Source organism: Sparus aurata, chromosome 6, assembly GCF_900880675.1.
Source record: "Sparus aurata chromosome 6, fSpaAur1.1, whole genome shotgun sequence".
NCBI lineage: Eukaryota > Metazoa > Chordata > Actinopteri > Spariformes > Sparidae > Sparus > Sparus aurata.
In genome coordinates this window covers 10485093-10512451 of record NC_044192.1, presented here as the reverse complement: position 1 = coordinate 10512451, position 27359 = coordinate 10485093, and the positions used below count along the sequence as shown (strand labels likewise).

At 45.6% G+C, this 27359-nt stretch overlaps 1 protein-coding gene across 5 annotated transcripts in view; it reads left to right on the top strand.

Annotated features, from left to right (window-relative positions):
* Window positions 1–27359, top strand: part of magi3b (membrane associated guanylate kinase, WW and PDZ domain containing 3b) — a 150904-nt gene that overhangs the window by 103545 nt on the left and 20000 nt on the right. For all 5 annotated transcript variants that reach the window (XM_030421053.1, XM_030421054.1, XM_030421055.1 and 2 more), the window contains 6 exons: window positions 8163–8282; window positions 14101–14307; window positions 17674–17842; window positions 20714–20793; window positions 21668–21725; window positions 24056–24162. In XM_030421053.1, the coding sequence (XP_030276913.1) occupies window positions 8163–8282; window positions 14101–14307; window positions 17674–17842; window positions 20714–20793; window positions 21668–21725; window positions 24056–24162 (741 nt within the window). The remainder of the gene's footprint in view (window positions 1–8162; window positions 8283–14100; window positions 14308–17673; window positions 17843–20713; window positions 20794–21667; window positions 21726–24055; window positions 24163–27359) is intronic.

Below are 27359 nucleotides of genomic sequence, written 5' to 3'. Positions count from 1 at the left end.
CTTTTGATACTTTTTTGTCTTAACCTTATCATTCTGAATGCACAGTGCTGTGCACAGTGATTGACACCATCCGCATAGAGATTGGTTCCCCATAAACCTCACTTTCACTGTGCCGTTCAGTCAGACAACAGGGTTGATTTTCTAACTGAAAAACAAAGGCTTGAAGTATGACATGAAGGAAGTGTGTCTGCCGTTGCACGAGCAAAAACAGGAAGAGGCATTGTTTTCCCCGGTCGCTTTCCCCAGGTAACGGTGGAACGACTGGAGCAACTGTGGAAACTCTGCACTGCAAGAGAGGAGCAATCTGCTGATGGAGGAGAGGGAGAGTGAAGTGACGGGTGTTGTCAAAATACGTTCCTCCATTGACACGTGTCTTACTACCGGGAATGGAGACTGTTCAGATCATGCCTATTTAATACTACATGCCTTTTTTATGGCACTGAGACCGAGGTTTCTTGGACAAAGTGGGCTTCTTCGGGTTGCTTTTGCTTCGGACCACAGCCAGGCTGCTAGCGGGAGCCATGTTGCCAACACTTTGCACCAACAGTAACATCACAGGGAAGAAGGCGTCTATTCCCCGCATTACTTACATTTAATATCAGATACTTAAGATTGATACTCAGGTTGGGGTTATATTTGCATGGGTGTCTTTCACCTGCAAAGTCATATTTTAACACCATATCCTTACTTTAACTATATCATGAATTTTTTGGGTATGTTAAACAACACTGCATATATATAGATATACATATATATATACACATATATATAGACATATATACACATATATACACACATATATATGTATATATATAAAAATATATATATATATATATATATATATATATATACACATACATATATATATATATATATATATATATGTATACACTCTAAAATATTTAAGATGTTTACAACATGCTAAGTTAAAAATCCAAATGTTAGCTCTAGTTGGGGGCATCAAGAATTGCAAATCAGAATTTGATATGCTTTCCCAGATCCGTTTTGTATTTTTATGCTTACTTCTGCAGACAACTGGCTAAACTCCCATTAACCACAGCGGACCACGGTGCAACACAGACACAAGACGAGGTGCATGCTGACTAATGGGCTTGTCTGCTGCTTTCCCTCAACTCCCAAAGCTCGCCCCATCTCCCACCCTCACTGCAGTTATTGTGCCGGAGCAGCTTCACCCTGCAGACGTGCCGCACATTCCTGACTCCTCATCTTTTTTGGCACTCACACTTGAGGAGTTATTCTCTCAAAGTTGGAAATCAATACTTGATACGAGGCTGTACGGGGAAGGTAGTGGTGGTGGGTGCGCGGCTAGAATGATAAATCACCATACAAGAACAGTTTCTCAGATGTGTTAAATGTCACAAATAAGCGTGTCTGAGGAAATGTGCGTAACAGTCATGCAGACAGCACGAGGATTAGCAGGGGCAGCCTGTGTCACTGTGCCAGCGGTCCACTTTACCGAACCACCAGCTGCAGCACCACAGGGTCAAAATTCATCTGAGCTGCTGCACGTCGAGGCCATGATGAAAGTATTAAATTCTGCTTTTTTGGCCAGTCGGGAAACCTAAAGCAGAAATGTTCAAATTAAAAAAAAAAAAAAAAGGAGGAGATGAAAGACAGGCAGGGAGTTTGATATGTAATGGAGAGGTGGGAGGAAAAAGTGAGCAGCGAAGAGACAAAGAGAGAGAAAGAGGTCTTTGCTGTCCGCGTGTGGTTAAATCCCTGAGTCCCCCTTCGCTGGGTCTTGGGACGGGCTCCATCTCATTTGGACTCTTACGAAAACATTGGAAGAGGCGCCTCAAGAGGTCTGGAGAGGACAAGGGAGGGAGGAGGATTTTTCCAAGAGCTCAGGGTCACACGCAGTCCTTCAGCTCCCCGCTGAGATCAGAGATGGGCAGAAAGAGTTTGATCTCACACAATCTTACTCTTTGCACAAAAGCACACACACACGCTGCACTAGTGTCGATGCGCACAAAGGCAGGAACAAATTCGCACATGTCACAGACACACACAGTTTGACTCTGTGACCTTTCCGCCTGCTTAGTCGCGGACGTTCCAGCAGCAGAGTCTTTCTTCTCCCTCTCATCCCTCTCCTCCTCGTTTGATTGTGATTAATTTCAGTATGAAAACCAAGTTGCTTTTGTCTCTCTGCTTAAACGGTCGTCGCTTTACTCTGTTTCACCACATGACAAAACCAGAGTAAGCTGCATGACAGCGCTTGCCTCAGCTGTGTCTTAAAAGTGAACGCTCCACAAACAGAACCCCGGGAAAAAAAAAGAAGGACTTTGGCTTTGTAATGATCCTCCTTCTCTTTCTTGTTCCCTCAGACTTTCTCGCCGTTTCAACAGCACAGCCCTGAGCCATCTTCTTTTTTGAAGTGCCAACATAAAACTATGCACGAAATCACCATGTTAAATTTATGGCCTGCCATTTCTGACTGACTACCTCTGATGTTCCCGACGTGACATCCTCGCGAAAAAATGGGTCTCTGCAGTGCACAGGCGTGAGACCTCGCAGGACCTTAGTGACAATTTGTTTCAGTCCGGCATGGGTACAAAATTAATGGAATTGGTTTAACACTTTGGAATGACACAAGAGGATGAATACCCCTGCTGTATCCGTCTGGTTAAAGCTACAGCAATTGATGCAGTGGACAAGACTGGAAACAGACTGTGTCCACATGTAACAAAACAGCACCTCAAGCTTCCTAATCAGAGCAAAACATCGAATTTGCTAATTTGCTGAAACAAAAGTGTGACAGAAGCTGCGTTAACATGGAGCCTAACATTCCAATTATAATTGGTTTGAAAGGCCAAACAGAAGAAACACCTCAGTCAGAATATACAGTCAGTCGGTTACAGACGAGTAGCTCAAACCTTTTCATGAGCAGATCAAAATAAAGATTGTCCAATGTTAACAATTCGGCCACGTTTTTCCTGCACATGCCCACCGTCTTGACGTGACATAAGGTAAAATGGTCTACCTGTAGATTTTAATACTGCTCAGGGAACTGGACATGGATGATGATGGAAACACGCTCCAAAAGAGATAAAATGTCCAACATGGAAGAGGAATGCAGGAAGCAACATCACTTTTGCACACGCCACACAGCCGTTCTGGTTAAATTCATCGTTGCGTGTGAACAACAGACCCTATTAATCCCGTCCCATGTGAACAGCTGACCCGAAATCTTCAATCAGAATCATATCAGCGCTCCATTCCGTCCCTCTCTCGCACACCGATGTGATGCGAGGTGGAGTTAATCCCTCAGACCGCTGGTTGGTCAATCGGAGCGGCCAGAGTCGCCTGGTTGTCTGCGCCCTGATGTCGGATTTCCCCACACTCTCCTGTTTGTATGCTGCCTTTGCTCTCCCGGCCTGCTGCCTGTTCTCAAACAAAGCTGGTCTCCTCGCAGTAACAAACAAACGCAGAACCTGGGTGCCATGTGTGGGGAGTATATGATGGAGCGAGTGAGGAAGAAAAGGGACGGTGAATGTGAACCCGGCAGAGGAAAAGGTTGGCAGCAGGTTGTCAGTCTGGCGGTAAATGAACAGTATAGGTCACACTGTGTCAGTTAATAAATGCAGCAGCTTCTCCAGACCGAGGAAAATCGCGTCCGTTGTTTCCCGACAGCTCGAGAAGTGAAACCTTGGCAGTAATCTAGCCTACATTTAAAGGGTAACTCCACCACTCTTGCACGTCGAGGTGTGTTTACAGGTCTTGCAGAGTACTACTCGATGTCACCCAGTGGCTGAGTTGAATTGTGGGTAAAGCATCGGTCTAGGATTGCACTCCTATGACACAGTTTATATTCCACACATCCTTCTTCTTTTTCAAAACCCGGCGCCTACATCGCCCACAATGCAAGTTAGCCCCTGATTGACATCACTAGAGGCAAGTTATCAGTTAACATGCAGCTTCCTGTGGAGCTCTAAACGGCTTTATATGACCGTTTTTTTCACATATTAAAGGATTATGGTACATTTATCAGCATTACATGCAGGTCCCAAGGGTGTTTACTGAACTACTTTGGTGCAATTGTAAATAAGTCGACTCACTGACTCTGGAGTGCTGTCATAATTATAATAGTGCCAGGCAACCAGCAGAAACTCTGAATAGTCCTTTATATTTAAAGGTGCTGGTGCGTGGGTTTTACCTGTTTCCGGTCGTTAAGCTATGCAGAGCTGCTGCTAGCTGTCGCTTCATATTTACTGTTCAGACGTGAGGGTGGCATCCTTTGATACATCTCACGGCAAGAAAAAAGATCAAGTATATTTCCCAAAATATTTCTAATTCCGCAGCATACTCTTCCCTTCCAACACGGCACACTACAAATGCGTTCCCCCATGTATAAACCGACAGTGTGCATGAATTTGTATTCTGACACAAAATCTTTCTTCTCTTTGATAAAGTCTCACTCCTGCCTTGTCTGGTTCAATTAACGCAGTGCCGACTGCACCTTTTTTTTTTTTTTTTTTTTGGAGCGTCTTGTTTGAGAGACCCAGCCTCCAACAGTGTATTTGAAGTGTCAGCGCCTTTATCGAAGAAAGGAAAAGTACAACACGATGTTACAAAGTTCTGTTTGAGAAAAAAAAAAAAGATTTGCTGCTTCCATTCAGATGTACCCTCAAAAGCTCAGCGAGCCCTCATTATATCGCCGGGGTCTGATCCACAATAGGGGGGCTTATGGTATATATCAGTGTGACATCCAGGATGGTGGCTTGGGGAGATACTTGGCAGGTACATGACTGTGGCTCAAGTAATTGGGCTACAGGGGACATTTCTGAGTGACCAAAGCCGGCGGCGGCGGCGGGCAAGACATGTTGGTAATGAGAAGCAGCAGAGTCTCCATTTCTCACACACGATGCAATGTCAGCCGCTTTTGGTAACATAAACTGTGGTATCAAGGCACACTGTGGGAGGAAGCCTTCCTGATTGTTTTTTTTGTTTTTTTTTCCCCTCTCAAACTGTGCTTTTACTCCTCTGCCCGGCTGCAGAAAAACCGTCACAGTCCAATTAAGGGAGTAAATATAAGAGTGAGAAAACAAAAGAAATGGCAACATGAAGCTACTTAAAAGGTCATTGGGCCGCCGCAATCTGCACGGCGGCTTCACTGCTAATTAGCGCAGCTTCTACAAGTGTCAAGAAAAATACTACCCAGAAGCTGCAACAATTTATTTCACTGAGTTCCTATAATAGTTGTAGTAGAATGCGGTAATTAGGGCGATTTCAGTGCAACATACATACACGTGTATACTATTGCAGATCAGTAAATGTCCTCCGTGTATAATTTAAAGTCTAGATTATAAGGTTTAGGTGGATCTATTGGCAGAAATGGATAATAATATGCATAGTTAAGGTTTAATTAGCGTATAATTAACAAAAAAAAAGACAAGAAGTGGTTTGTTTTAATTACCTTAGAATGAGTCCTCTTCCACTGTGTTGCACCTTTAGGTTTCTATACAAAAGCCCAGAACAGACGAACCAAAGCCTTGCTCTGGAAACAATCTTTGATGTTTCTTCTATTTTTAGTGGCCACGTAAGGGAGGTTAAGCCAACCTGCTAACGTAAGAGTGCAGGGAAGAAGACGAGCTAGTGAAACGGGACGCAAATGTCAACGAAGGAAAAGGTCTCGCACCGACATGAGTGAAATTTGTGAACGTGTTTCTTCTTCTCGGGACCCGTTTCAGCCACTTTCAGGAGAAATCTGAGAGATTCATGTCAGGCGGGGTTGTTTTTTGCACATTCACCTCTATCTCTTGGTTGGGTTACATGAGGGGTACTCAGTTGGTCTGCAGCCTCACTGCTGGATGGCACTTAGTCTCATTCAGCAACAACATTAGGAGCACTAAAAGGTGAAGAGGAATCTTTTCTTTATCGCTGATAAACTGGTTCCCTGCATCTGATTCATCACGAGAAAGCAGCAGGCAGCCAACGTGAGGCACCCGGAGGCCGACTCCACATCTGATCCAGCGCCTTGGTCCAGAGCACTGACCAGAAATTAACCGAGTATACAGGTTTAAACATTGTAACATTGATTAACATCGATCATTTTGCTATAAAGCAAAGGCCTTGTTGGGTCAGAGCCATGTCCGACTCACAATTGGGCATTCTTGAAGTTGACTCGTTCCAGGACGTCCCTTAGATGCTCAGTCAGATTGGGAGTTAGGGGAATTTAGAAGCCAAGCTGACGCTTTGAGCTCTTTGTCATGTTTCTTTGGCCATTACTGAGCAGTTTTTGCAGTGTGGCAGGATGCATTGTCCAGCTTGGGGGGGGCTGCTGCCATCAGGGAGTGCGGTTGCACTGAGGGGGTGTCCCTGGTCTGCAGCTGTGTTTGGGTGGTTGGCCCGTGTCAGTCCACATGACGACCCAAGGGTTTTCCCGGCAGAACATGTAACAAGACGATCGGTGTAATTCACTTCATCTGTCGGTCCTCTCTGTGTTGTGGCTTATCGGATAATTAATGCCAAACACTGCTGCTGTTTGTTGTCAGCGGTTAAAATCGAGGGTCATATCGCTTTAATGTAGGAAAGACTGTTCAGTCATTAAACTCTGATCCTGATACACATTCTGCTTCTGACTCATCTCACAGCGAGACATTCCTGGCTTCGCTTGATAATCTTTTCAGTGTGGCATTTGTATCTCCTCTCCCCGCTGCTGCAGGGCTCCTCCGTGTGCGCTCATACCCTCCGACATTGAAGTCAGGTTGAATTGAAATTTTAAATTGCCTGTTTCTATGAATGTAAATGACTATTTATTTTGGCCCCTGCAATTGACTGGTGGCCTGCCCGGGTGTTTGTCAACCTCCCGCCTACCCTCGCCCCGCTGTCCTCCCTCCTCTCCCCGCGACCCTGAAAAGGACTCTCATCTGAAGAATGACTCCGCTCCGTAAGCGTGGGGCGACAGTAAATTTAGGTGACAGAGATTGCGGTGGAATGTTCCGCTGATGATTGGCTCATGCTGTGCGCTTTGTTCAGCCTCCCATGCAATAAATAACTGCCCTGCCTCCCGTTCAGCTGAGGTTACTTCTACGGAGTTTACACGTTTGGTGACATGCCACCTAATTAGCCTCCAGCGCAATAGTGGCACAGTCCTGTTTATTTATTCATGAATGTGGTCTACTTAATCCTGATGGTAATGTAATCATTTGGTGTCCGTTTGTGTCTTGTGGATATTCATCTTGGAGAGCAACGAAAACTGCCGTCAGTATTGAAATAGACCGTGGCTTCACCGCAGGAGCGAAATCTGCACTCAGATTGGTCGCCTGTCATTTCCACTGACGCTGCCCTCTGTGGGATTGAGCGAGCCTAACCCACACCGGGAGGTTACACAACACATCGCTTCCATCATATTTCATAAACGTGATTTACTCAGCTGTTTCTTCATTTCGGCTGTAGCCAGTAGGCTACATACGTCAAGAACCTCCCAATAATAACTTGTTAGCAGACGCTGCAGTTACTCATGGAGGATTAAATGAATTACGCCCCTCAGTGCTCCACGGCCCTTCATCAATTATCAATCTCTCACTGGATGGCACCAAGGTCTTTTGGGGTTTTTCGTTTCCAAAATGAGATCTCGACCCTTTCGGAAAAAAAAAAAAAAAAGTGCTGCAGTCTTACACAGAGTTGGCTCACAAAAAACTCTGTTGCGAACCAGATCTTCTGTATCTTATGAATCCCGAACGAGGAAAGTCAGTCACAGGTTGTTCTCAAAAAATGTAAGTAAAGAGTAAAGTACATCTTTTTATTCATGAGCTCATCAGCCACACTCATTATGTATACACATCCTGTCGCTATGCTGGAAGAGAGAAAGAATGTGTTTGATAGAAAGAAAAAGAACTAGAGCTGGAGTGGTATTTCGCTTTTAACGTGTGAAAACCTTGAAAGTGTTTGAATTCCACATTCAGAAAACCTGCGAGCTTAGAAAACTCTCAAAGTCTATTCGAAAGCATTGCATCATACAACATCATTAACTGACAAACAGCTTGTTTCTCGGCTCCCCAAACCTTGTTATCTCTGTCCAACTTTGACATTTTCTACACTCTTGTTAGATCTACACTCGTCTACACTTCTCTCTCTTATCTTACATGTTTTGCTTATGCATTTTTTCATTTCTCTCTGTCCATCCCCCCCCCCCCCCCCAGGCACCACACGGCTTCCTCGAGACGGGGAGGTGCCAGGAGTGGACTACAACTTCATCAGTGTCGGAGACTTCAGGATCCTGGAGGAGAGTGGACTTCTACTGGAGAGCGGGACCTATGATGGTAGGTATCACAACTGTGTTAAAAAATATGACAAATCCCTGTATGTGTGTGTGTGTGTAAGTGTGAGTGTGTGCCTGAATGCACTCATGTCCACAGTTCACACTGACAGCTCCACATAATGGAGAGAGTATGAGCTCGATATCCACAGTCATTATGACTTACAGCCCGCCTTAGTGAAATGTGACAAGCGGGACGAAATGTATTGATCAGTGAAACATGATTAAGGACTTGCTGGATGTGACAGTCAGATTAGCGGCGATACTCGCAGCCCTCCAGATGAACTGTTCACTTTCTCCACACTGTGTGTAGAACGTCCCGGCGAGCGGTGAAGTGTGCAGACTTTATATTTGAATAGAAATGTAATATCTGTAGAGGCAGGGGCGTGGGTTTACTAATGTCAAACAGATACAGTATCTGCATATATGCTTCTCACGGTGTCAGAAAGCGGCTTCTAGATGAACTAAAGGTTCAGTATGTCACGATTAGCCACCTGTTGTATTCAGACTCAAAACAAACAGTGCATCACCAGAGTGACCGCTAAATGCTGTTAACTGTAGCTGCTGTTTGCTAGTTAGCTCAGTTAGCGACGCAGCTAGCAGTCTGAACTGATAGCACGGAGCACAGCAAAGTATGAATTCAACAGGTTGTAACAATTGTCACATGTTGTACCTTTTTAATTTATCAGTTTTTATTAGCCAGAACATTTTCTCAAACTTCATTATCTTGTCTCAAGTTGCTAATTAGAGCATGAACAAGACTTGTGCACGGACGAGGGCGTCTTGTCCGGATATACGTCAGCTGGATGTCCGCCGGCTACACCGGAAACACTGGCCAGTACTCCCCGAGGCTCAATCTTCATGAGACATTAGCCAAAAGAGACTGAGGGTCTAACCTCTGTAGCCAGCAGGAAAACATCTCACATTTATCAAAGAGGGAATGTTTTACCAGCCCACTTTTTTAGAAGCAGACATAATCAGCAGATGATAAGAAACAAGAAATATGCATATGTCTTATTTCATTGCAGGCAAGAGGCTGATCAGTGAACTACAAGGCCATAGCTGTCATATGTGTGGTATTGTAAGTGTAAAAGCGCGACCAACTACATCTTGAACCATGCAAAAGAATAAAAAGGAATGATTTCTACCTGTTGCCTTTATATTAAGCCTCTTAAAAATAAACATAAATCCGTTAGATCATGGAATGAGCCGATTATTCTTCTCGAATCTTTTATTTTTGCTGCATCATTAGCAGCAGTCCACTTACACGCGGACGTCTCCGGCTCTGCCTTCCTAAATTCGCCCGCCGCGTCTGTTCCCGTCCTCGCCCGTATACGAAACACATTCGCACATTAGAGCCGGAGCATGCGAGCAGCTGTAGCACCTGATGGTGACCTTATGTAAACCAGTCAACCTGCTGATCCCGCCGGCTGGCTGCACAGTCACACATCAGGAGGTCCCACTTGTGTTCTTACTCTCAAGTCATGCTTTATTCATAGGATAAACCAGCCTCCTGCTTTTTTTCCCCCCCTCCTTCTCTCAGATACAGCCGGTAAGCCTCCGCTCATCACAAGCATCCAGAACTTGAACTTAAAGTACATAACCTCCTTTCATCCCTCTTGACTCATAACTGCTTTTTTTAAACGCTCACTTGACGGCACCTGACTGCCGTAAACATGTCGGTGGCAACTGATATTTTACGAGCAGACAAGCGCGGTCGTGTTCTTTCTACCGAGGAGTTTACACAGCGAGGGGAAATTTCAGCTTGGCGAACAGCTGAAGTATTTACCATTTCTAACACCTTATGCTTACAATGGAGCATAAGCCCTCGCCCCGCATTGAGAGGGTCTTGGAAAAGTCAGACGGTCGCACTGTATTTGTGTCATGAGAGGATTGGAACGGGAGGATTTCTCTCACATTGCGCCATGATTATGGCAATAACATGATAATCTGCCCGCTCTCTTTAAGCTCATTCTTTCTTACTGCAAATCCAGGCTGCTGTGAAATGGGAGAGGATTTTTTTTTTTTCTAAATGCTTCAGGGGCGACCTCTGGTAGCGTGAATGGACCTCTGCTGCACCATTCTCTCAGTCACATTCAGCTGTGTGTCGTGCGCTTTAGAATTAAAAGATAAAAGTCGAGTCCTCAGCCAGAGAGGAAGGGCCTCATGGCTGGGAGAGCAGCTTTTTTTTCTTTTTTTTTCTGTGTGTTCGTTTATGTTTGTTTGTGTTGGTGAAGTGGAGATTTTAACCTGTGATGGGTCTGCTGGGGCAGGTTCTTCCAACAGTCTCCGATCCCTGTGATACGGCATCAGTCCTCGTCTCCGCCCTTTCATTTTTCGTTGCGCGTTCGCAGCCGAGACGTTCACGCAATACTTGCATGAGCACAAACTTGCACACGGGGCAAATCCCGTTCCGTCCTTGTGACGGGATAGATCATCTAAGGGCTGGAGGATCAGGTTTCAGGAGCTGCCAAGTCGCCCACGAGCTGTCCTTCATCTCTGAGCCGCAGCCAAGCGGGATTTACACCTTTCATAGAGAGGTTGACCGTGGGTAGAGAGGGAAGAAATGGAGAGCAAACTCGGGAAGAGCATTTAACAGAAAGTGAGAGAGAGAGAGAGAGAGAGGGAGAGAGAGAGAGTAGATACAGCGGCGTGCTGAGCTCTTCAGCTCCCGACGGAAACCCCCTTTGCAGCGGAAGCAGAGCAGGGCTGCCTTGGCTGCGCACAGTTGTGTGGATTAGCCTCTCAAAAGTTGGAAGTTTCAGTATGCTATATGCCTGAAGAGAGAGAGAGAGAGAGACAGAGAGAGACTCCCCCCCACCCCCAACCCCCTCACTTCTTTTCTTCCCCTAAAACCCAGTCAGCACAAACGCTGCATGGCGACTGTGGCAGAGGGCTGCTGATCTCTCAGCAGCACCGTCACGTCAAAGAGGAGCTGGAAGTAATTGGATTGAGGAGTGGGATTTACTCCATTTGGTTGTGCTTGAAGTGCAGCCCTTTTCTTTTTTCTTTTCTTTTTTTTTTCCCTTTGCAGAGAGGAAAATAAACAAGGTCAGGCATCCTCTCGCGTGGGTCACATGGGTCGAATTCCTTCAGTGAAGCGCTCATGAATTGCCTTCAGTTTATAAGTGCACAGTAAGTGAGTTGTGCTCAAGGTACTGAGCTAATGGGATTCTTACCTAATCATAATGGTCTTACTAATAGTCCCAAATGACTTGCCTGAATGCTCATTATGGTAATGGTTCATGTATAACGGGTTTTTCTCTACCTAGAAAATATGCAGTGGGAGTAATTTAATGTATTGTACTATCGATACCATCTTAAACAACCTCTCCTCGACTCTTTGGCGATCGTCATGCCGACCTGGACCACGTGAATCCCTGACCTCCTCTCAATCGGCGGTCAGGACACAACACACACAAGCACGCTGGACAGTGTAAGAGTTTCTGAGGGCTTTGTGTGATCGGTACAGTGCATGCTGGCTGCTCTGTGTAGGTCCGCAGGGTCCCAGGTCGCCTGCCAAGCAGACACATCAGCCATCTGCGCCAAGCGCTGAGAGCGAGCCTTTCTGGGCTTTTTCGGTCCCTCCTCAGTCTCGGCGCCTCTGAGGTTCAGGTTGGGTCACTCTCTCTCTTTCTGAGAGCAGAGAAAGAGCTGCAGGACGAGAACCGAACAGTCCAGCGCAGCGAAGTGCACGGCTGGACGGACAGCTGCCAGGAAAAATGTAATTCTGCGCGAAGAGAGTTTTACTTTTTTGACAAATGACATCTCTAATCTGCTACCAGGGATAGAAAAAATAAATAAATAAAAAAATCTGTCATCCACTTTAAAATCTGTTGTTTTGGGATCCCCATTGTGATAATGAGTCAGATCCAAACGAGGATGGGACAACAGATTATAAAACGGATATGAGCGCAGGATTCGCGAATTAGTAGCAGTGTGTGGCGTGGCGTGGTGGGAGGACGGCTGCGTGGGGGCCTGTCTCTTCATGATCCCGGGTAGATGAAAAGTGCGCTCGTGACCTTGCGCAGCTTACGCGTCTCGCCCTTGACAACAGGAGTCTTTTCATTACCGGTGGCTGATTCCGCCCGCCATGAAATTGCCTGCGCGCACTTTGAAAGAAGGGCGGCTCACTCTTCCCGGCTCATCAACCCTGTGACACGCGGATCACAAGTAACGTCGGACAGGCTCCCCTGCTCATCAGCTTATGAGGCTTCCCTCCATTTATAATGGCAAATGGTGCCACAAATCTTCACTGACACGCCGCTTTCACACACCCCGCTATCTGCGACGCACATTTATCAGGGGCCAGGAGACATGTTTGTAAGTAATTAATCACGGGGGTAGCGTCTGGCTGATGAATGTCAGCGTGTGGCAGGAGACAGGCGGGGATTAGCCAACAGACCCAATCTCTCCTTGCTATCGTCGCGCCGCCCCTGTTAATGAAGCCATCGCTGACAAATGCGGATGAGTGTCGCTTAGTAAACACGGAGCGGAGCGACAAGGTGGAGGGTGGAGGAGGGCCTTGCTTCTATCCAGCCCCCTTCTCCTCCTCGGCGTCCTCCGCGGCTTTTGAGGATGACGAGCGTAGCCGCATTAACCCAGTTTGCTGTGTATTACAGCAGGGACGTCGTGGATTGGGGGGGGGGTTGGTGGACGAGGCCGAAAAAAAAAAAAAAGCTGTCGTGGTGTTACTGTAAAGCTGCTGGAACGACTGCTGTGTGTTCCTCAGAGCCCTCTGTTCCTTTCCTGGCATGGCACGCCGTCGTCAGCTCTCTCCCCCCCCCTCTTTGTACCGAGCTATAAAAAGATCTGGGGCTGATAAACGCTGCTCTTACAGCGCTGCATTTGTGATGTCTGCATGTTCACGCTTAAGTACATCAAAGGTTCATAATACCACGGTCCCATATGCAGCTGGGTCCAAATGAAAGTAAGATCAAGTTTGTGGAGGCTAATTAATTTGCTGAAAAATCCCCGTCTCCCAGCGGTGACTCTCCCCTTTTTTCTTTAATTAATCTAATTATGAATCACGATGTAGCCGAGCGGGCTCCGTCTGACGATCGCTTTATTGTTAAGAGCCGGGTAAATATTTGACCTGACAAATGGATTGCCGAAAAAAATTGATTTGATATTGTTGCGTAAACACATCCGACTGAGCAGCGTTTAGCAAACAAATAATCATAACAAATGGTCCGGGTAGAAATTAGTATACACATTATTTATAATCCTAAAAAGAGATGGATAATTATTCCCCCCCCCCGAACTGAGCTCCACACGCTATACGTAGATGGATCGCCCCACGAGCTAAATGAGCATATCATTTAACAAAGTTTTGCACTCTATCCCCTCTCTCTTTACGGAGGGGCTGTTATCCTACTGAATATTTATAATCCGTAACACAAGGTTTTTTTTTTTCATTAGGAAGAAAGGCAAGCTGAGAGATAGATAATTGCTGTATTCAATGATCAGTGTAATTAGTTGCTGGCAAATTCCAAGCGAAGTGATTTTAACGTTACACGAGTCATGACAGCCCTGTGGCGCAGTTACCGAGGGGAAACAGCGCGGGGGGGCTGGGAGACGTGGAGATCATGCAGAGGGAGCAGAACCCCTGAAACTTGTAAATACTCAACCTTGAGCGCTGGCGTGTGACATTTCGAGAGTTTCATTTTTGATTCAAATCCGGCGAGTGATGTTTCGACATGGTGGATGATCTCTGAGCGCGTCTCCTTCCCCTCACTCTAAAAAATCCCACTACTGTACTTTTTACCACCTCCTGCTTCCATTAGTCTTTCTTCTTCTCTGCTCCTTTTTTACTCTTCAAGGTAACTACTATGGGACCCCGAAGCCTCCAGCAGAGCCCAACCTCGTGCAGCCTGATCTGGTGGATCAGGTGCTGTTTGACGAAGACTACGGCGGCGAGGTCCCCAGGAAACGCACCACCTCGGTCAGCAAGATGGACAGGAAGGATAGCGCCGTCCCCGAGGAGGAAGACGACGACGAGAGGCCACCGCTGGTCAACGGATTGCCTGGTCAGTAAATGTCACACAGACACAGAATGTCACGTTAAATAACGGAGATTCTGATGTTAGCGCCTGGTTCTCTTTTAAGAAGTAAAGACTTGTGCTCGTCGCAGATGGTGAACAGATTTATGAGCCCGGTGGGTGTTTGTGGGTGACGATACAAAAGCGCCAACACCTCGATCTGCCGCATAAAACGGCATTAAGAGATTGTTTGACTACTATCCTCCCGAGCTGCTCTCATCCCATCCGCTCCTCATTCATTCGTCAGCCAAGGTTGTTGGATTTTACGCAACCAGATCAAGCGGTGAAGGAGATTTGTTCCACAAGAAATTTAACCAGTGGTGCAATCTCTTTGAAACCCTATTTTAAGTTAGACTGAAAAGATATGACCTGCAAAAAAACTGTTTTATATTATTACTGAAAGTTACTGTAGCACTGGTGTCAAGGAATGCAAAAAGTTTGGGTTTTTATATGTCCATGTTTTTGAATATCCGTCTGTGTCTGTCCGAGGGAGTTTTGTTTGTAGTGCCATCAATTGAAGGAGATCCAAAACGTTGGACCTGATAGAAAACACGCCTGAAACTGCATGAATTAATTTCCCAACAAAGAAACCAACCAGTTTAAATCCCCGGCAATTTAGATCCAATCCAGAAGCAGTTGGCAGCATCTCTGACCCAAGTACTCTGAATGTGATAGATCAGGTCTCAGTAACCTGCAGGTCACAGCACTGAAAAGTCATCAGCAGCATCTGCAGATACAGTGATTCTGGATTAGAGGGGGTAAGTCGATAGACAGTTAATTGGTGACAATTTGAAAAATGACTCAATCGCTTTTCATTTCCAAGCAAAAGCGCCAGCCCATGTGTCGGTTCCAGCTTCTTAACTGCGAGGATTTGATGCTTTTTCTTGCATTAAATGGTGAAAAAAAATAATAAGCAGATGAGACAATAATGAAAGTAATCTCCACGGACAGGAGAACAGTCCTTGTTGAGAGCGAAGGAGGTGGAAAACATCTCGTAACTCACAATGTTTCATCATCTAATTAGCTTTTTTTTTAAAAAAAATTGTGCATTAAAGGGGCTCTGTTAACAGTTTGTTGAAATATACCTGTATTAATCACGTTTTTATTAGCCGATGGTAACGTGACTTGACAAATTAGACCTTCCCCGTCTCTCTCAGTTGCCTAAACGAGCCTGTGGACGATTTGTTTAAGCTATTTAATGCCGGTGGACTCTGGATTTCTTCGTGAAGGACGCGGAGGCACTTTACTGTGTAGATACCAGTTAATAAAGATTAGCCAGAATGTTGGCAAAAACACCCAAAAAACACTGTGTTAACGTTGCTATCAAAGTCGCTAATTGGATTGTGTTCATTGACCAGCATACAGAAAAAGGGAACTCCTGGCCTGGATATCCATTAACCACTATCTAAAATCAGCTGACTACCAGAAGCCCCGGTACATTTGCAGTTGCCCCCAGAGGCTTAATGGTCATCAGACATAATTGTAACAAATGTACTCATTAGCCGTATCTCTTCCGAGGATAACCTATTGACCTCGCTGTCAGCAGCTATATCTCAAGACTAAACATATCCGCACGCCTCGATACCACAAAAGTGTGCAAACAAGCCGTTTAATACCATCTGCTGCTCAGCCGCATTTACTGCCTAACACGGCTGACACGCCGCCTCCAACGTGACAGTTTTCACACAAATATTCAAATGAGCCGGCTGCACTGGCTCACAAATTGTCCCGCTGGCAAAATACTGTTACCTGATAATAAACTGTGCCACGGGTCACCTTGAGGAAGTCTCATCCAGAGAGCAGGAGACCGTGTACGTGATCAATCAGGACAACTCCTCAGCTCTCGGAGGAGAAAATCTGTCCTTAAATGCTCACAAGGAGAGCAGCCCCGCAACAGAAATAGGTCACATCCTGAGCACCATACCTGGGTTTTTATAGCAGGAGAATCGGGGTTAACACACTGAGGCAAGTCCGGGCTGAAAATGGTAATTTATTATTTTTTTTTTTTACAGAATGAAACATTGTTTTGACAGTCACGGCTCAAACACTGCTTGCTCAGCTGTACAAAGGATTCACAGAAATCCAAAGTCTGTTTACCCAACCGCTCTGTCATATTGAAAATCAAACACACAATGATGCCCAGACATCCAGGAGCTCTTTTTATGGAGAGGGGAACCAGTCACAAATGACTGCCTCTGCTCATAGCCCACAGCTGTGGCAGGGGAAAGTCTCAGTCCGGCCATAGATGGGCAGAGTTATGGTCGAGCGAAAAAAAGAAAAGAAAAGAAGGTTAATGGAAAATGTGAGCTCTAAGTCTCTGAACTCTTGACTGCAGCTTTCCTTCCATCTTTGCTCAGGCCGTCTTATCACACGCCACCCTTCCCTTCCTGCTCCTTCGCGGCCCGTCTCTAACCCATCTGACTCACATCGTCAAGTGGGCCTTCACCCGTCTCTTAACCCGAGGACCTCGGCTCTCCCTCCAGGCTCTGCCCTCGGGCGGCTTCAGCACCTTCAAACACATGCGCCTCTTCCCCGCGTGTTTGCCTTTTTAAATGTGAAGCGCGTGTTTTTTGATCATCGAGACGAAAGAAGAAAGTGCGCTCTAAGATGATGCAAACAACTAACGCGTTGACGCCGCTGAGGGGCTGCGTTGTTACGGCCTCAATCTGAAATTCAGATTGCATGATATTTAGGTGATGCAGCCCCCAGAAATGCTTCTTTGTAGTGCGCCTAACATCGTCTCGCATCATCCTCTGTTGTGAGGCGGTTAGCTTCCGTATGAAAAGAATGGGATGAATAGCACTTGTGTTTCATCCCTTTATAACCATCTTCTGAGGGGAAGGCATGAAGTGCTAAGTGAATTAGGAGGGTGTCTTTGTTGTAGGGTTTCATGTTCATTGTAGGAGCAGTTTCTCATTAAAGGGGGAGTGTCTGCAAAACGCAACAGAATACATGTGCTAAAGTATTATCATTCAGGAGCCGCCCCGGGGCTCAAATGGCCCTTTCTTAAGTGAATCCCTGCCTCCATCATCTCGCCCCCCCCCCAAACTGGGAATGTACACATACACGTTGGCATAAGCATTAACACTGTGTGCACATGCAAATGAAAAACAGCCCTCTGGCGAACACACACACGCACGCGCACACGTTCGCTCGCATGCAAATCCTGTGAGTGACATCAGCCCTCCCTCCGATTCCCCTGCAGCAGGCGAGAAACAGGAAGGCAGAGGTGATCCTGCAGCCCGACTTTCCACTTTGTCCGCTCTGTTTACTCCCTGTTTTTTTTTGTTTTTTTTTCTCCCCCTTTGACCTCTGACCCCTCCGTCTTTCCATCTCCATCCCTTCTCTTCGCAGAGCACAAAGAGGGGGCAGACTGGAGGAAAGCGGTGCCCAGCTACACCCAGTCCAGCAGCACCATGGACTTCCGCACCTGGAGCTCCCTCCCTCGCGATGACAGCCTGGAGCCCCTGCCCCTCAACTGGGAGATGGCTTACACTGAGACCGGCATGGTCTACTTCATAGAGTGAGTAAAGGACACGAACCCCACGAGTCATGTGACCGTTGAGCGTGGAAAGAATGAGTCAGACAGCTAATTGATGGGCTAATTCATTTTATCTGAGCAATTGACTCATTTTATATGATTTATGAAATGGAATTGCTAACGTTTGCATCTGAGGAATTGTAGCTTTTTCCTGTGTTATTATTATTATTATTATTATCATTATTATTATTAACGTTGGGGTCTCTAACTGCCTGTGAGGGAGGTAAAAGGGAAAGCCCTCTGAGGCCCGGCAAATCTCTGAGCTCATCCTTTATTTAAGCGATGATAATGAACATTTCTTTGCACCAAAATGCTCACCAATACTTTTTCAAACACAGCAAAAAAATGCTTTTAATATATATTCAATAACATCAAAACATGAGAAGAACACTACGGGCGCCACACGACCTGTAAAACTGTACTGACCATTAGCTGTTGGAGTGAATTTCATTGCTCTGCCAAAAACCTGCACATAATCTGGGATGCCAGAAAAGAAAAGGAGGATAAAAAGAGGGAGCCTGCAATGGTGTTTAGACCCAGAGAATAACGTAGGGCCTCGGAGGGCAACATTACAACACATCCTCGTATCCTAAACAGCAGTACGGGTCAACAGCCAGCGACTCCCAAAAACAACAGATATTACATTCCGCAAAACAGCACCGCTGTCGACAGGCGTCATACTGTCGCACTTAAGGTTTAGGCGAGAACAACACTGTGGTTTGGCTTTCAAAAAGCTACGTAACAGCTCGTGTTTTGTACACAGCATTATCTATGCGACGTACGGTAAGATAACCCAGTTGTGAGCAAGAGGATGATGTTGATACTAGATGTTCTGCAAGCTTTTCTGTCAGAATGAGAGCGGATGCATGTGTTGGAATGAGTGAAGCAGGTGTGGAGAGGGCCTGCGTCAAAGCTGTAATCATTTTATAGACTAAACAGTCAATAAAAAACAAAAAACAAATCTGTAGTTTAATTGATGATGAAAATAAACATAAATGTCTTTGTGAGTTTAATGCAAATGTTTAAATCAGAATTTGACAAACACATGCTACCATTGCCAAAATGTCAGACAGTCATGTGCTGTTTACTACTGTTACATCTGTTTCAAGTGCAGCAAGCCTGATAGAAAAATTGCATTCTGGGACATTGACAGCTGCCAGCTTATTAAGCACTCCTAGTGACGGCCCTGCAATACATTTAGATGATTTGTCTGTCGGAATCTGAACTTTAAACATAAAGTCTTTTTCTTCTCTGTCATGTAGCCTAACCCTATTGATAAGAATGGGGTGGACAAAATAATAGAAACCCCTATCAGTATATCTAGTCGTTCTCGACCAAGCAATCTCACTGATGCTTTGGCGGGAACTACATTTGTTGTGCGCGCAATTGACGTTAAAGCTCCCCCCACTCAGGTCATATTGTTTAAATAAGCACAACACAAACTGCATCCGACACAGAGCTGAATAAACGCCTCCCTCAAAACCTCCAAGACTGAACGTTTTAACCTTCAGGACGGCAAGGGTATATTTTGCAGCTTGATGTATTAGAGTGTGTTTGTGTGGCCAAAGCTTGTTAGCCTGTTGCCAGAATCTAATAAAAAAATCAACGAGCCGAAACACTTGGGTGAAAAATTACATCGCTGCCTTGAACAAACCCCCCCCCCGATGAATGTAAATTGCTCCTGTTTGAGAGAATCTAGTTGGTGGAAATATATAAAATAAGAGAAGCTGTGCGGTGAAATGCAGCTAGAGGCGAGTGTGGTATTAGCCTGATCAGGTGGAGTACAGGCTGTGCGCTGGGTGATGACAGCGGAAATTTAGGGCAGCTGACGACTTGAGAGATGTTCTCGTTGTTGAACACGTCGTCTTACAAGCGCAGCGAGGTATGTTGCGAGACGCGGTGTTAAAAAATGAAAGTGTTGTTTGTATATCTGATGTCACGCAGCGTCGTATTTACCGCCGTCTTCTTTTAATGCATAATTCAGCGCGGATAAGTGTCTCTGCCAGTATCTAATCACGCCGACAGTAGGGCTAGGTTTGATCCCGAGTGTGTAATGATGGGTTTGTGATCTTCAAGTCACATCATCTCTCATCACTAAATGATTCAGGGGAGAAAAAAAAAATTGGAGGGGCTCGACAACAAAAGCACACTCGCGCAGAAAAGGGAACGAAAGAGCAGGTCGGATAAGATATACACATAATGAGCCTTCAAACCTGACTGATGGGCATTCGAATGATCGGAGGCCCCCGCGATAAATAAAGCCAAGAGCTTCGGGAAGGTTTAAATACTCGGATGTATTCCTCCCACTGTTGTTTCTTTACCTTACATAAGGACATGTCAGGCTCTCCATATAAGCCAATCGATACTTTGATTTTAAAGCAGCCGCGTTAACAAACCTCTCTCGGTTGGCCTGCGTGTGTGTGTGTGTGGAAGCCTGTGTGCTTTTATTCATATTTGGCTCTGAGCCACTTGTCTCTGAAGATATCAGAAGACCATTGTGAATTTCCTCCTGATTACACACCCCAGTTGTTTAACACATTTGAGGATAAACGAGTTTGTCGTGTTTCACATTCAGAGGGGTTTTTTTTTTCTCCCCCCCCCCCCTCTGAAAAGGCCACCTAACCATGAACACGGTGAAAGTGACAGCTGAATGAAGCCCAGCGGATGAGATGTTTGTTGATGACTCCGGTAACCTCCTGTGCATGAGGGCACGCAGCACAGGAAGAATATGGCCGTGGCTCATCCTTTTTTGTTGGCCACTTGTGCCTCAGCGGCGGCTGTGGTTTTTTTCTTCTTCCCGGCACAGGTCTTTGTTGTTGATATTTACTGGCTCCCACTTTGTGCTCTCCACAGCCACAATACCAAGACGACCACGTGGTTGGACCCCCGCTTGGCAAAGAAGGCGAAGCCCCCGGAGAAGTGCGAGGACGGAGGTATGTGTGTGGACCTCGCCACTCAAGCATACAGCCAATTCCATTAACCGCTGCACGTGCATTTACATAAGGCCGCACCTCTGCTCTATATGCTCCACATTACATGATCCATCACTTCACATGCTTCCACATGTTTAATTAAAAATAAACCAACCGGTGGTGGAACACAAGCGTGTGACTTTCTCTCTGAAATGACGCGTCACCTAAGAGTAACCTGAGGCATCGCACTCACGTGTGCCTCGTCTTTCGGATCTCCAGAGCCGGGGTTATACTTTGAGGAATTCCAGACTTGTTTTTGTATCCCCAGGATGCTAATGTAGGCTTAAGTGCAAGCGAAGACGAAGAGAGCGGCCACGGCTGAAAGAGTGGGACCCCTTGGAGCCGGGTTTTAATGGATTTTTTACAGGCGGACAGAAAAGCCAGTTGGTGTGTTGCTTCTGAAAAGCAACTCCAAAGCTCTCTCTTGCGTGAAGAGCCCTTTTCTCTCTCTCTCTCTCTCTCTATCTCTCTCTCTCTCCCTCTTTTATTCTCTCCCTCTGTCTGATATGTTCATCAGGGCATGACGTGCATCAGCCATTCCGGCCGGCCTGCTCGTCGAAAAAAAACCACGGAAATGTTCACTAAAATTATTGTAGCCTATTTTCATGGCCACTTTCTTATGCTAAACATCCCAGTGAGCGGGAAAAATACACTAGTAACCGCTGTTGTACCTCAGCGCCACGTTGAGCGAGTTACAACTCCCACATGATTGTCTACTAAATATTGTGCCTGCTCTTCCGCTCCTGTCTCCCATTCTGTTATCTGAATGCGTGCTCCCCCTATTTGCATCCACTCACAACACAATGGCACTCTGTTTTTTTTTTCTCTTCCGCAGAGTTACCTTACGGCTGGGAGGAAATTGACGACCCACAGTACGGCACATACTATGTGGAGTAAGTTTTATTGATTTATTGATATGTGCAATTTCCAAGCACTCCAGCTGCCGATGCCAGTGCAAATAGTTTTTTTTTATCACGCTTGTTTTACCCCTCAGATGCACGTACAACACAAACGCCTTCCACCAGAGGGATCGGGCAGCACAAGTGCATATTACACTGCTTAGTGTACATTAGAGGCATACTGGCATGAATCAATACGGTCTAAAAATAAACAAATGGATGTTGCACACGGCTCATGAGAGCTCAGGAGAGCAGTTGAAGATTCTGATCAGGACTGTCTCATTGTTTATCAGTGTGTGGTAAAATGAAGCTCTGTGGGTAACATGGCAGTGACCTGTATGTGAACACAACGCTGATTGTGCTCTCGCAGTGCCCTGCCAGCGTTTGTGTAACAAGCGTGTTTGCACAGAATGCGAGCTCGCATCCACAGTATGTCTCTACATATTGTTTGTATATTTCTGCACAGTGGGCTTTTGTGCGCACGAGCCCAGCAGGAAATCAGTGACACACGGCCGTCGTAGCAGCGGCGGGGACTGAGCGGGGAGATTTTCAAACTAGAATGCATCGAGTGAGGATGGAGTGGGGGCGGGAGGGAGAGGTGGCAATCTGTTGTGATGAAAAGAAAATGGGAACGCTCGCTTTGTTTTATTGCTCAGGCCGCTGAAGGATCCCTCCTAGGTAGAAGTGACACGCGAGAGAAACCCGCGCTGTTTGGACAAGGAGAGTCAGCGGCGTATAGATGGAGCTCGTGGCTGCCAGCTTGAAATGATGACTGTGAAACAATGGCTGGGGTTCTATGCCAGGGGGACAACAGGCTGTTTACCTTGTTGTAGAGGAACAGGATGTTGCTGGCAGTCGGGAAGTTCATTTCCTACAATATTAAATTGCTAAAAGCCATAGTAGTTTCCCCCCCCACCGCCCACCCACCACACATGAAGAGGAGGCGAGCCAGCCTTCACTGTACATGTGCAGTGTTTATGAATACATTTATAATGGCGCCACTATAGCATCCTTCTATTAGAAAGTCATGGTTCCTCTATAGGGAAGGTGAATACATAATTGATAGCAGAAAAATGGTACAGTAAGCTCAATACGTTGGAGGTGTGTGTGTGTGTGTGTGTGTGTGTGTGCACAGCGGTGGAATATAACTACGTACGTTTACCTCAAGGACAGTACTTAAAGGCGCACTGTGTAGTTTTGGGGAAGAAATTGTCATAAGAAGGGAAAAATCTTTATGCCTAAACAAACAAAAATAAACTAACTCTCTTTGTTTTCATGTCTGAATAAACTGAATAAACAAACTGACCTTAGAGGACGACACAATTTCATACTGTTTTACTTTGTTTATATGTGGCGGACCCTGCCACATTTCTATTTTAAAACAGTGTTTTAGGGACCTTATTTACCTCTGAGAACAGCTTGTTTATTCAGTTATGGAAACACATTTTGAAAGGAATGGAAAAGAAAAGAAAAGAAAAGAGTAATTGTAATATTAATATTGCAATTTTTTAAAATTCTGAGTTTAATTTCCTCTCCAAAGCTACGTAGTGCCCCTTTAAATACAATCAGGAGATTCTTGGGTATTCCCATTTTATGCAACTTTATACTTCTACTCCACCACAGAAAGTGTGCCATTGACTCCACTAAATTTACAGATTTAGTTCACTCACACAAAATGTAATCAAGGAATACATGCAAAGTAGTATCACCCACCTACAATGCAGTACTGAGTTCTCTCCCCAGACAGCTTAACAACTATTCACACCTGGGCTCACCTGGCCCTGGAAACCCACAACGACTCTGAAACTCAGATCTCACGCGCGTCCGTAACGACTCTGTACGAACACACCCGCACAGGGTTTAAAAGCCTGCCGACTCCCCTCCAGTGAGTTAGAAACTGAAGAAGTCTCTTGGATGAGAGGGGTCCAGTTGCCTACAATGCAGCACCTAGATGTACCATGACCTGGATGAGTGAGAAACTTCATTGAAATGTAATATTATGGCTCAAGATAAAACTTGTGTGATCTCTAATTGGAAATGTACAAGTTACTTAGTAAGCTCTCCCCTCTTAGTTACTGTCAACCACCTTTAACAGCTTTAAAATCAGATGCGAACAAAATAATACATCAATAAAGATGCAATATGCAAGAAGTGGTCACCTGTCGAATTCCTACTCCAAAGCAATAGGGGGCAACATATCACCAGGGTAACCATTAACTGCTGCTAGCGTGGTATATAGTTTAAATACATAACATTGTGTGATGGTGTGTGTTTTTCAAGTCTCTCCTCTCAAATCTGAGCTGCTTTTTTTTTTTTTTTTGCAGCCACATCAACCAGAAAACCCAGTTTGAGAACCCCGTCCTGGAGGCAAAGAAGAAGCTGAGCCAGGAGACGGCTGCCGTCCAACAAGCCGCCGCAGCACCTCCCCAAGGTCACGACAGCCATCTTCACTGTCCTCTGTATGGACTGTTAGGAGAGAAAAATGGTTTTGTTCGAGCACGTCCAAACCACAGAGGAGTGGTGTGAAGGACACATGGAATGAGGTTTTTTTTCGCGCACATGGCACTTGTGACTGCCACACCGCTGCTGACGGCGACCAGCACAAACGTCATGAGATATTGCTTTGCTGTCTTGTGGGTTTCCTGAAGTCTCCCTCGGGTTTATAAGACATGCTAATACATGAATATCTATAATTACCTTCACCAGCTTCTGTCCTCCAGTCATTGTGTGTGTGTGTGTGTGTGGGTAAAAACAACGAGCAACAAGAAATTCCAGTCGGACTCAAGTCCTCGAAAATGATGAATCTCTTTGAATACTCGGCCTTTCATTTTTTTTCACGTCCTCTTATTAATTAACCAGGCACTTCCATTATGTATGACATTCAGTATCAACAGGAGTAGTTTGGGCTTTATTTGAGTCGTGTGAATTTTCCCTGGTCTATTTCCGCACTCGCTGTAAATCACCTGGGACGTGAGCATCAGCTAATTGTCTAAAATATAATTGTGGTTTAATTACTTTGCCTGGTGCTCTGTGGAGAGGGCAACCCTTTTTCCCCTCAGTCGGTGTGATGTGATAAATATGTTTTCTGGGAATAGAAAGCCGCCGCCGTTTCATGCAAGGTCAGCTGAACGTGTCAACCTTCAAGTAGCCTCAAACAATAATAGATTGTCAAATGAGCCTTTTCTCATTGTGAAGCTTTTTTTTTGTTCTGTCAGCGCTGCAGTAACGCTCTGTTCTTTAGGTTGACAAGCCATTTTTTCCTCCCGCAGTAAACATTATGAATTAAGCATGTTTTCATTACAATGGATGTATAATAGATTACGGTGGAAACAGACAGGCTCGCAGCGCTGGCGGGGTTTCAGGGAGCGGGGGTGGGGGGGGAGAAGAGAGGGAGGCCTGCTTTTAGCGTTGCATGTGGCAACAGCTGGTGGAGCACAGCGCGTCGCAAGGACCAGGCATAATCAGACATTCCTCTGCTCAGGTGTGCGGGGACTGAGGAAACCGTCATCTCACCCCCTGATTACAGATTACACAACCGAGCGAGCTGTCAGAAGGGTTGCTGTGATGAAACGGTTGCACCTCGAGCCAGAATTCAGATTTTCCGAGGTGGATTCCCAGCGAGATTACGTCATGGGAAAAACTACTGACATCTAAGTATATGCTTACGAACAGTTACCCTATAAATGAACTGCCACACTGTGAAATAATTCAGTAAATTATTAAATATCAACTAATATTTTATTAAGCGTATCGGATTGCACTTCTTGGATCCCCTCATTTCGAACGGGTATAATCATTCTTATTTTCACAGCAACAGATTGACTTTACATCTTAATTCTGAAACCCCGATTCCAGTAACACTGAGAATACAATTTAAAGGGCAACTCCACCAATTGTACACCTAAAAGTGTGTTTACAGGTCTTGGGGAGTATTAATGAATATGTGGGGGGACAAAAAGCACTTTTACCCCGCAAGACCTTTAGACACAGTTTAATGTGGTAGCTTTTTAAATTCTAGGCAACCACAATAAGCACAACAAGTACATCTAAACAGGGGGCGCCACCATCTTCTCAACAAGCAAATTAAATCTCCTCATTCTGCACATTCCAAATGAGGGTATCCAAGACAAGCATCCGATTCACTTCCGGTCTGGAAAAGGATTCCTCTCCATGGCGTCTTCACTGCCTCAGTGTCCGTGCAGCTAAACCTGCAAAACAGACAATGCTGCGGTTTCTGTAAGCCAGCCAACATACCAGACTTTGTGTCCCCACGTGTTCACCGTCTGCTTGGCTCTGATAGGCTGAGCGCATTGCACGCTCGGTACTTTCCTCGTTAGTCACGTCTCGGCCCCGCAGTGACACCGTTTTTTTTTTATAAACCGAGCTTGTTTAAAGGTGCATTCTTGCAAACAGCAGCGGATGTTTCTCCATTTCAGCAGTAAGAAAGACGTCTCCCCAATTAGGCTGCATGATGTCACTTTTGATTCACAAACACATTTGAGTCACACACGAGAAATCAAAAACCGCGGCTGTTTGATGCGTCGGATCTGATGGTTTTTTTTCTCGTGTCTGCCTCTGGCTTTCAAACTCTGCCCACAAACACTGGCACCGAGACCTTCCTTGGACGCTCCCACACATGTACGGGCTGGCACGCGGCGCGCTCATTTCCTCCCTCCATTACATCTGTCTGTCTCTTCACACACAAGCGTGCAGCGGAATGGTTATTTCAGCTCTCAGCAGGGGGAAGCCGAAGAAGAAACATCCCATGTTGAGTTTATCAAGCAATTTGAATGTGATTATGTAAATGAGCTTTGCTTGATCCGTGCGACAGTGCGGACATCTGGAGTCCACACTGGCTGTGATAAGTTCCACTCATACACAGCCGTTCACGTCTGCGGCGGATGTTTGTGACTGCTGAACCGTTCGACTGTGTGAGGGTGCCCGCATTTAAATTCCTCGCACACGCGCCCGAAAGTTAGAGTGTTGTTTTTTTTTTGAACCGAAGGAAATGAGAGGGAAAATGTGCAGGTGCTGTTATCCAGCCAAACTAGAAGAGCTGCTGCTGTTGTGATCTTGAAAGGGGAGACATTGAAACGGGCACATTGTGATTGGAAGTCACTGTTGAATCACCACAATGTGCATGAAGGAGGTAGAATGAGAGCTTTCGATTTACACACACAGTGCAGCTGTTTGTTTCCCATCTTGTAAAATTTTAGCCGAAGATCTCAATAGCCAGATAAACGTGGCGAGTGTAAATAAAGCCATTTTACTCCATGTTATACCAGTCACCTTAAAGGATACGTCTCCTGATATCCTATGATGTTCTTGCCTTCAATAAAAATGCTGTGAAAAGACCAAAACCAACAACACATTTATCTCTCTAACAAGTTTTGTCTGTGTAGCTTGAGCTTAATATCGCTTATTCCTCTGGGGGCACAGACCTCCACCATTAAAAACACATGATTAAGCCACACTGTTGCACCGGGTGACGTGTTCCTTGGTTACCATGAAAACAGTGTATTTTGAGTGAATCCCACATATCCCGTTCTGCTGGCGTAAATACTCATTAGCGCAGCGATTGTGGCTGAAAATAGTCCCCAATAAATGCACTGTTTACCCCATAAGAGC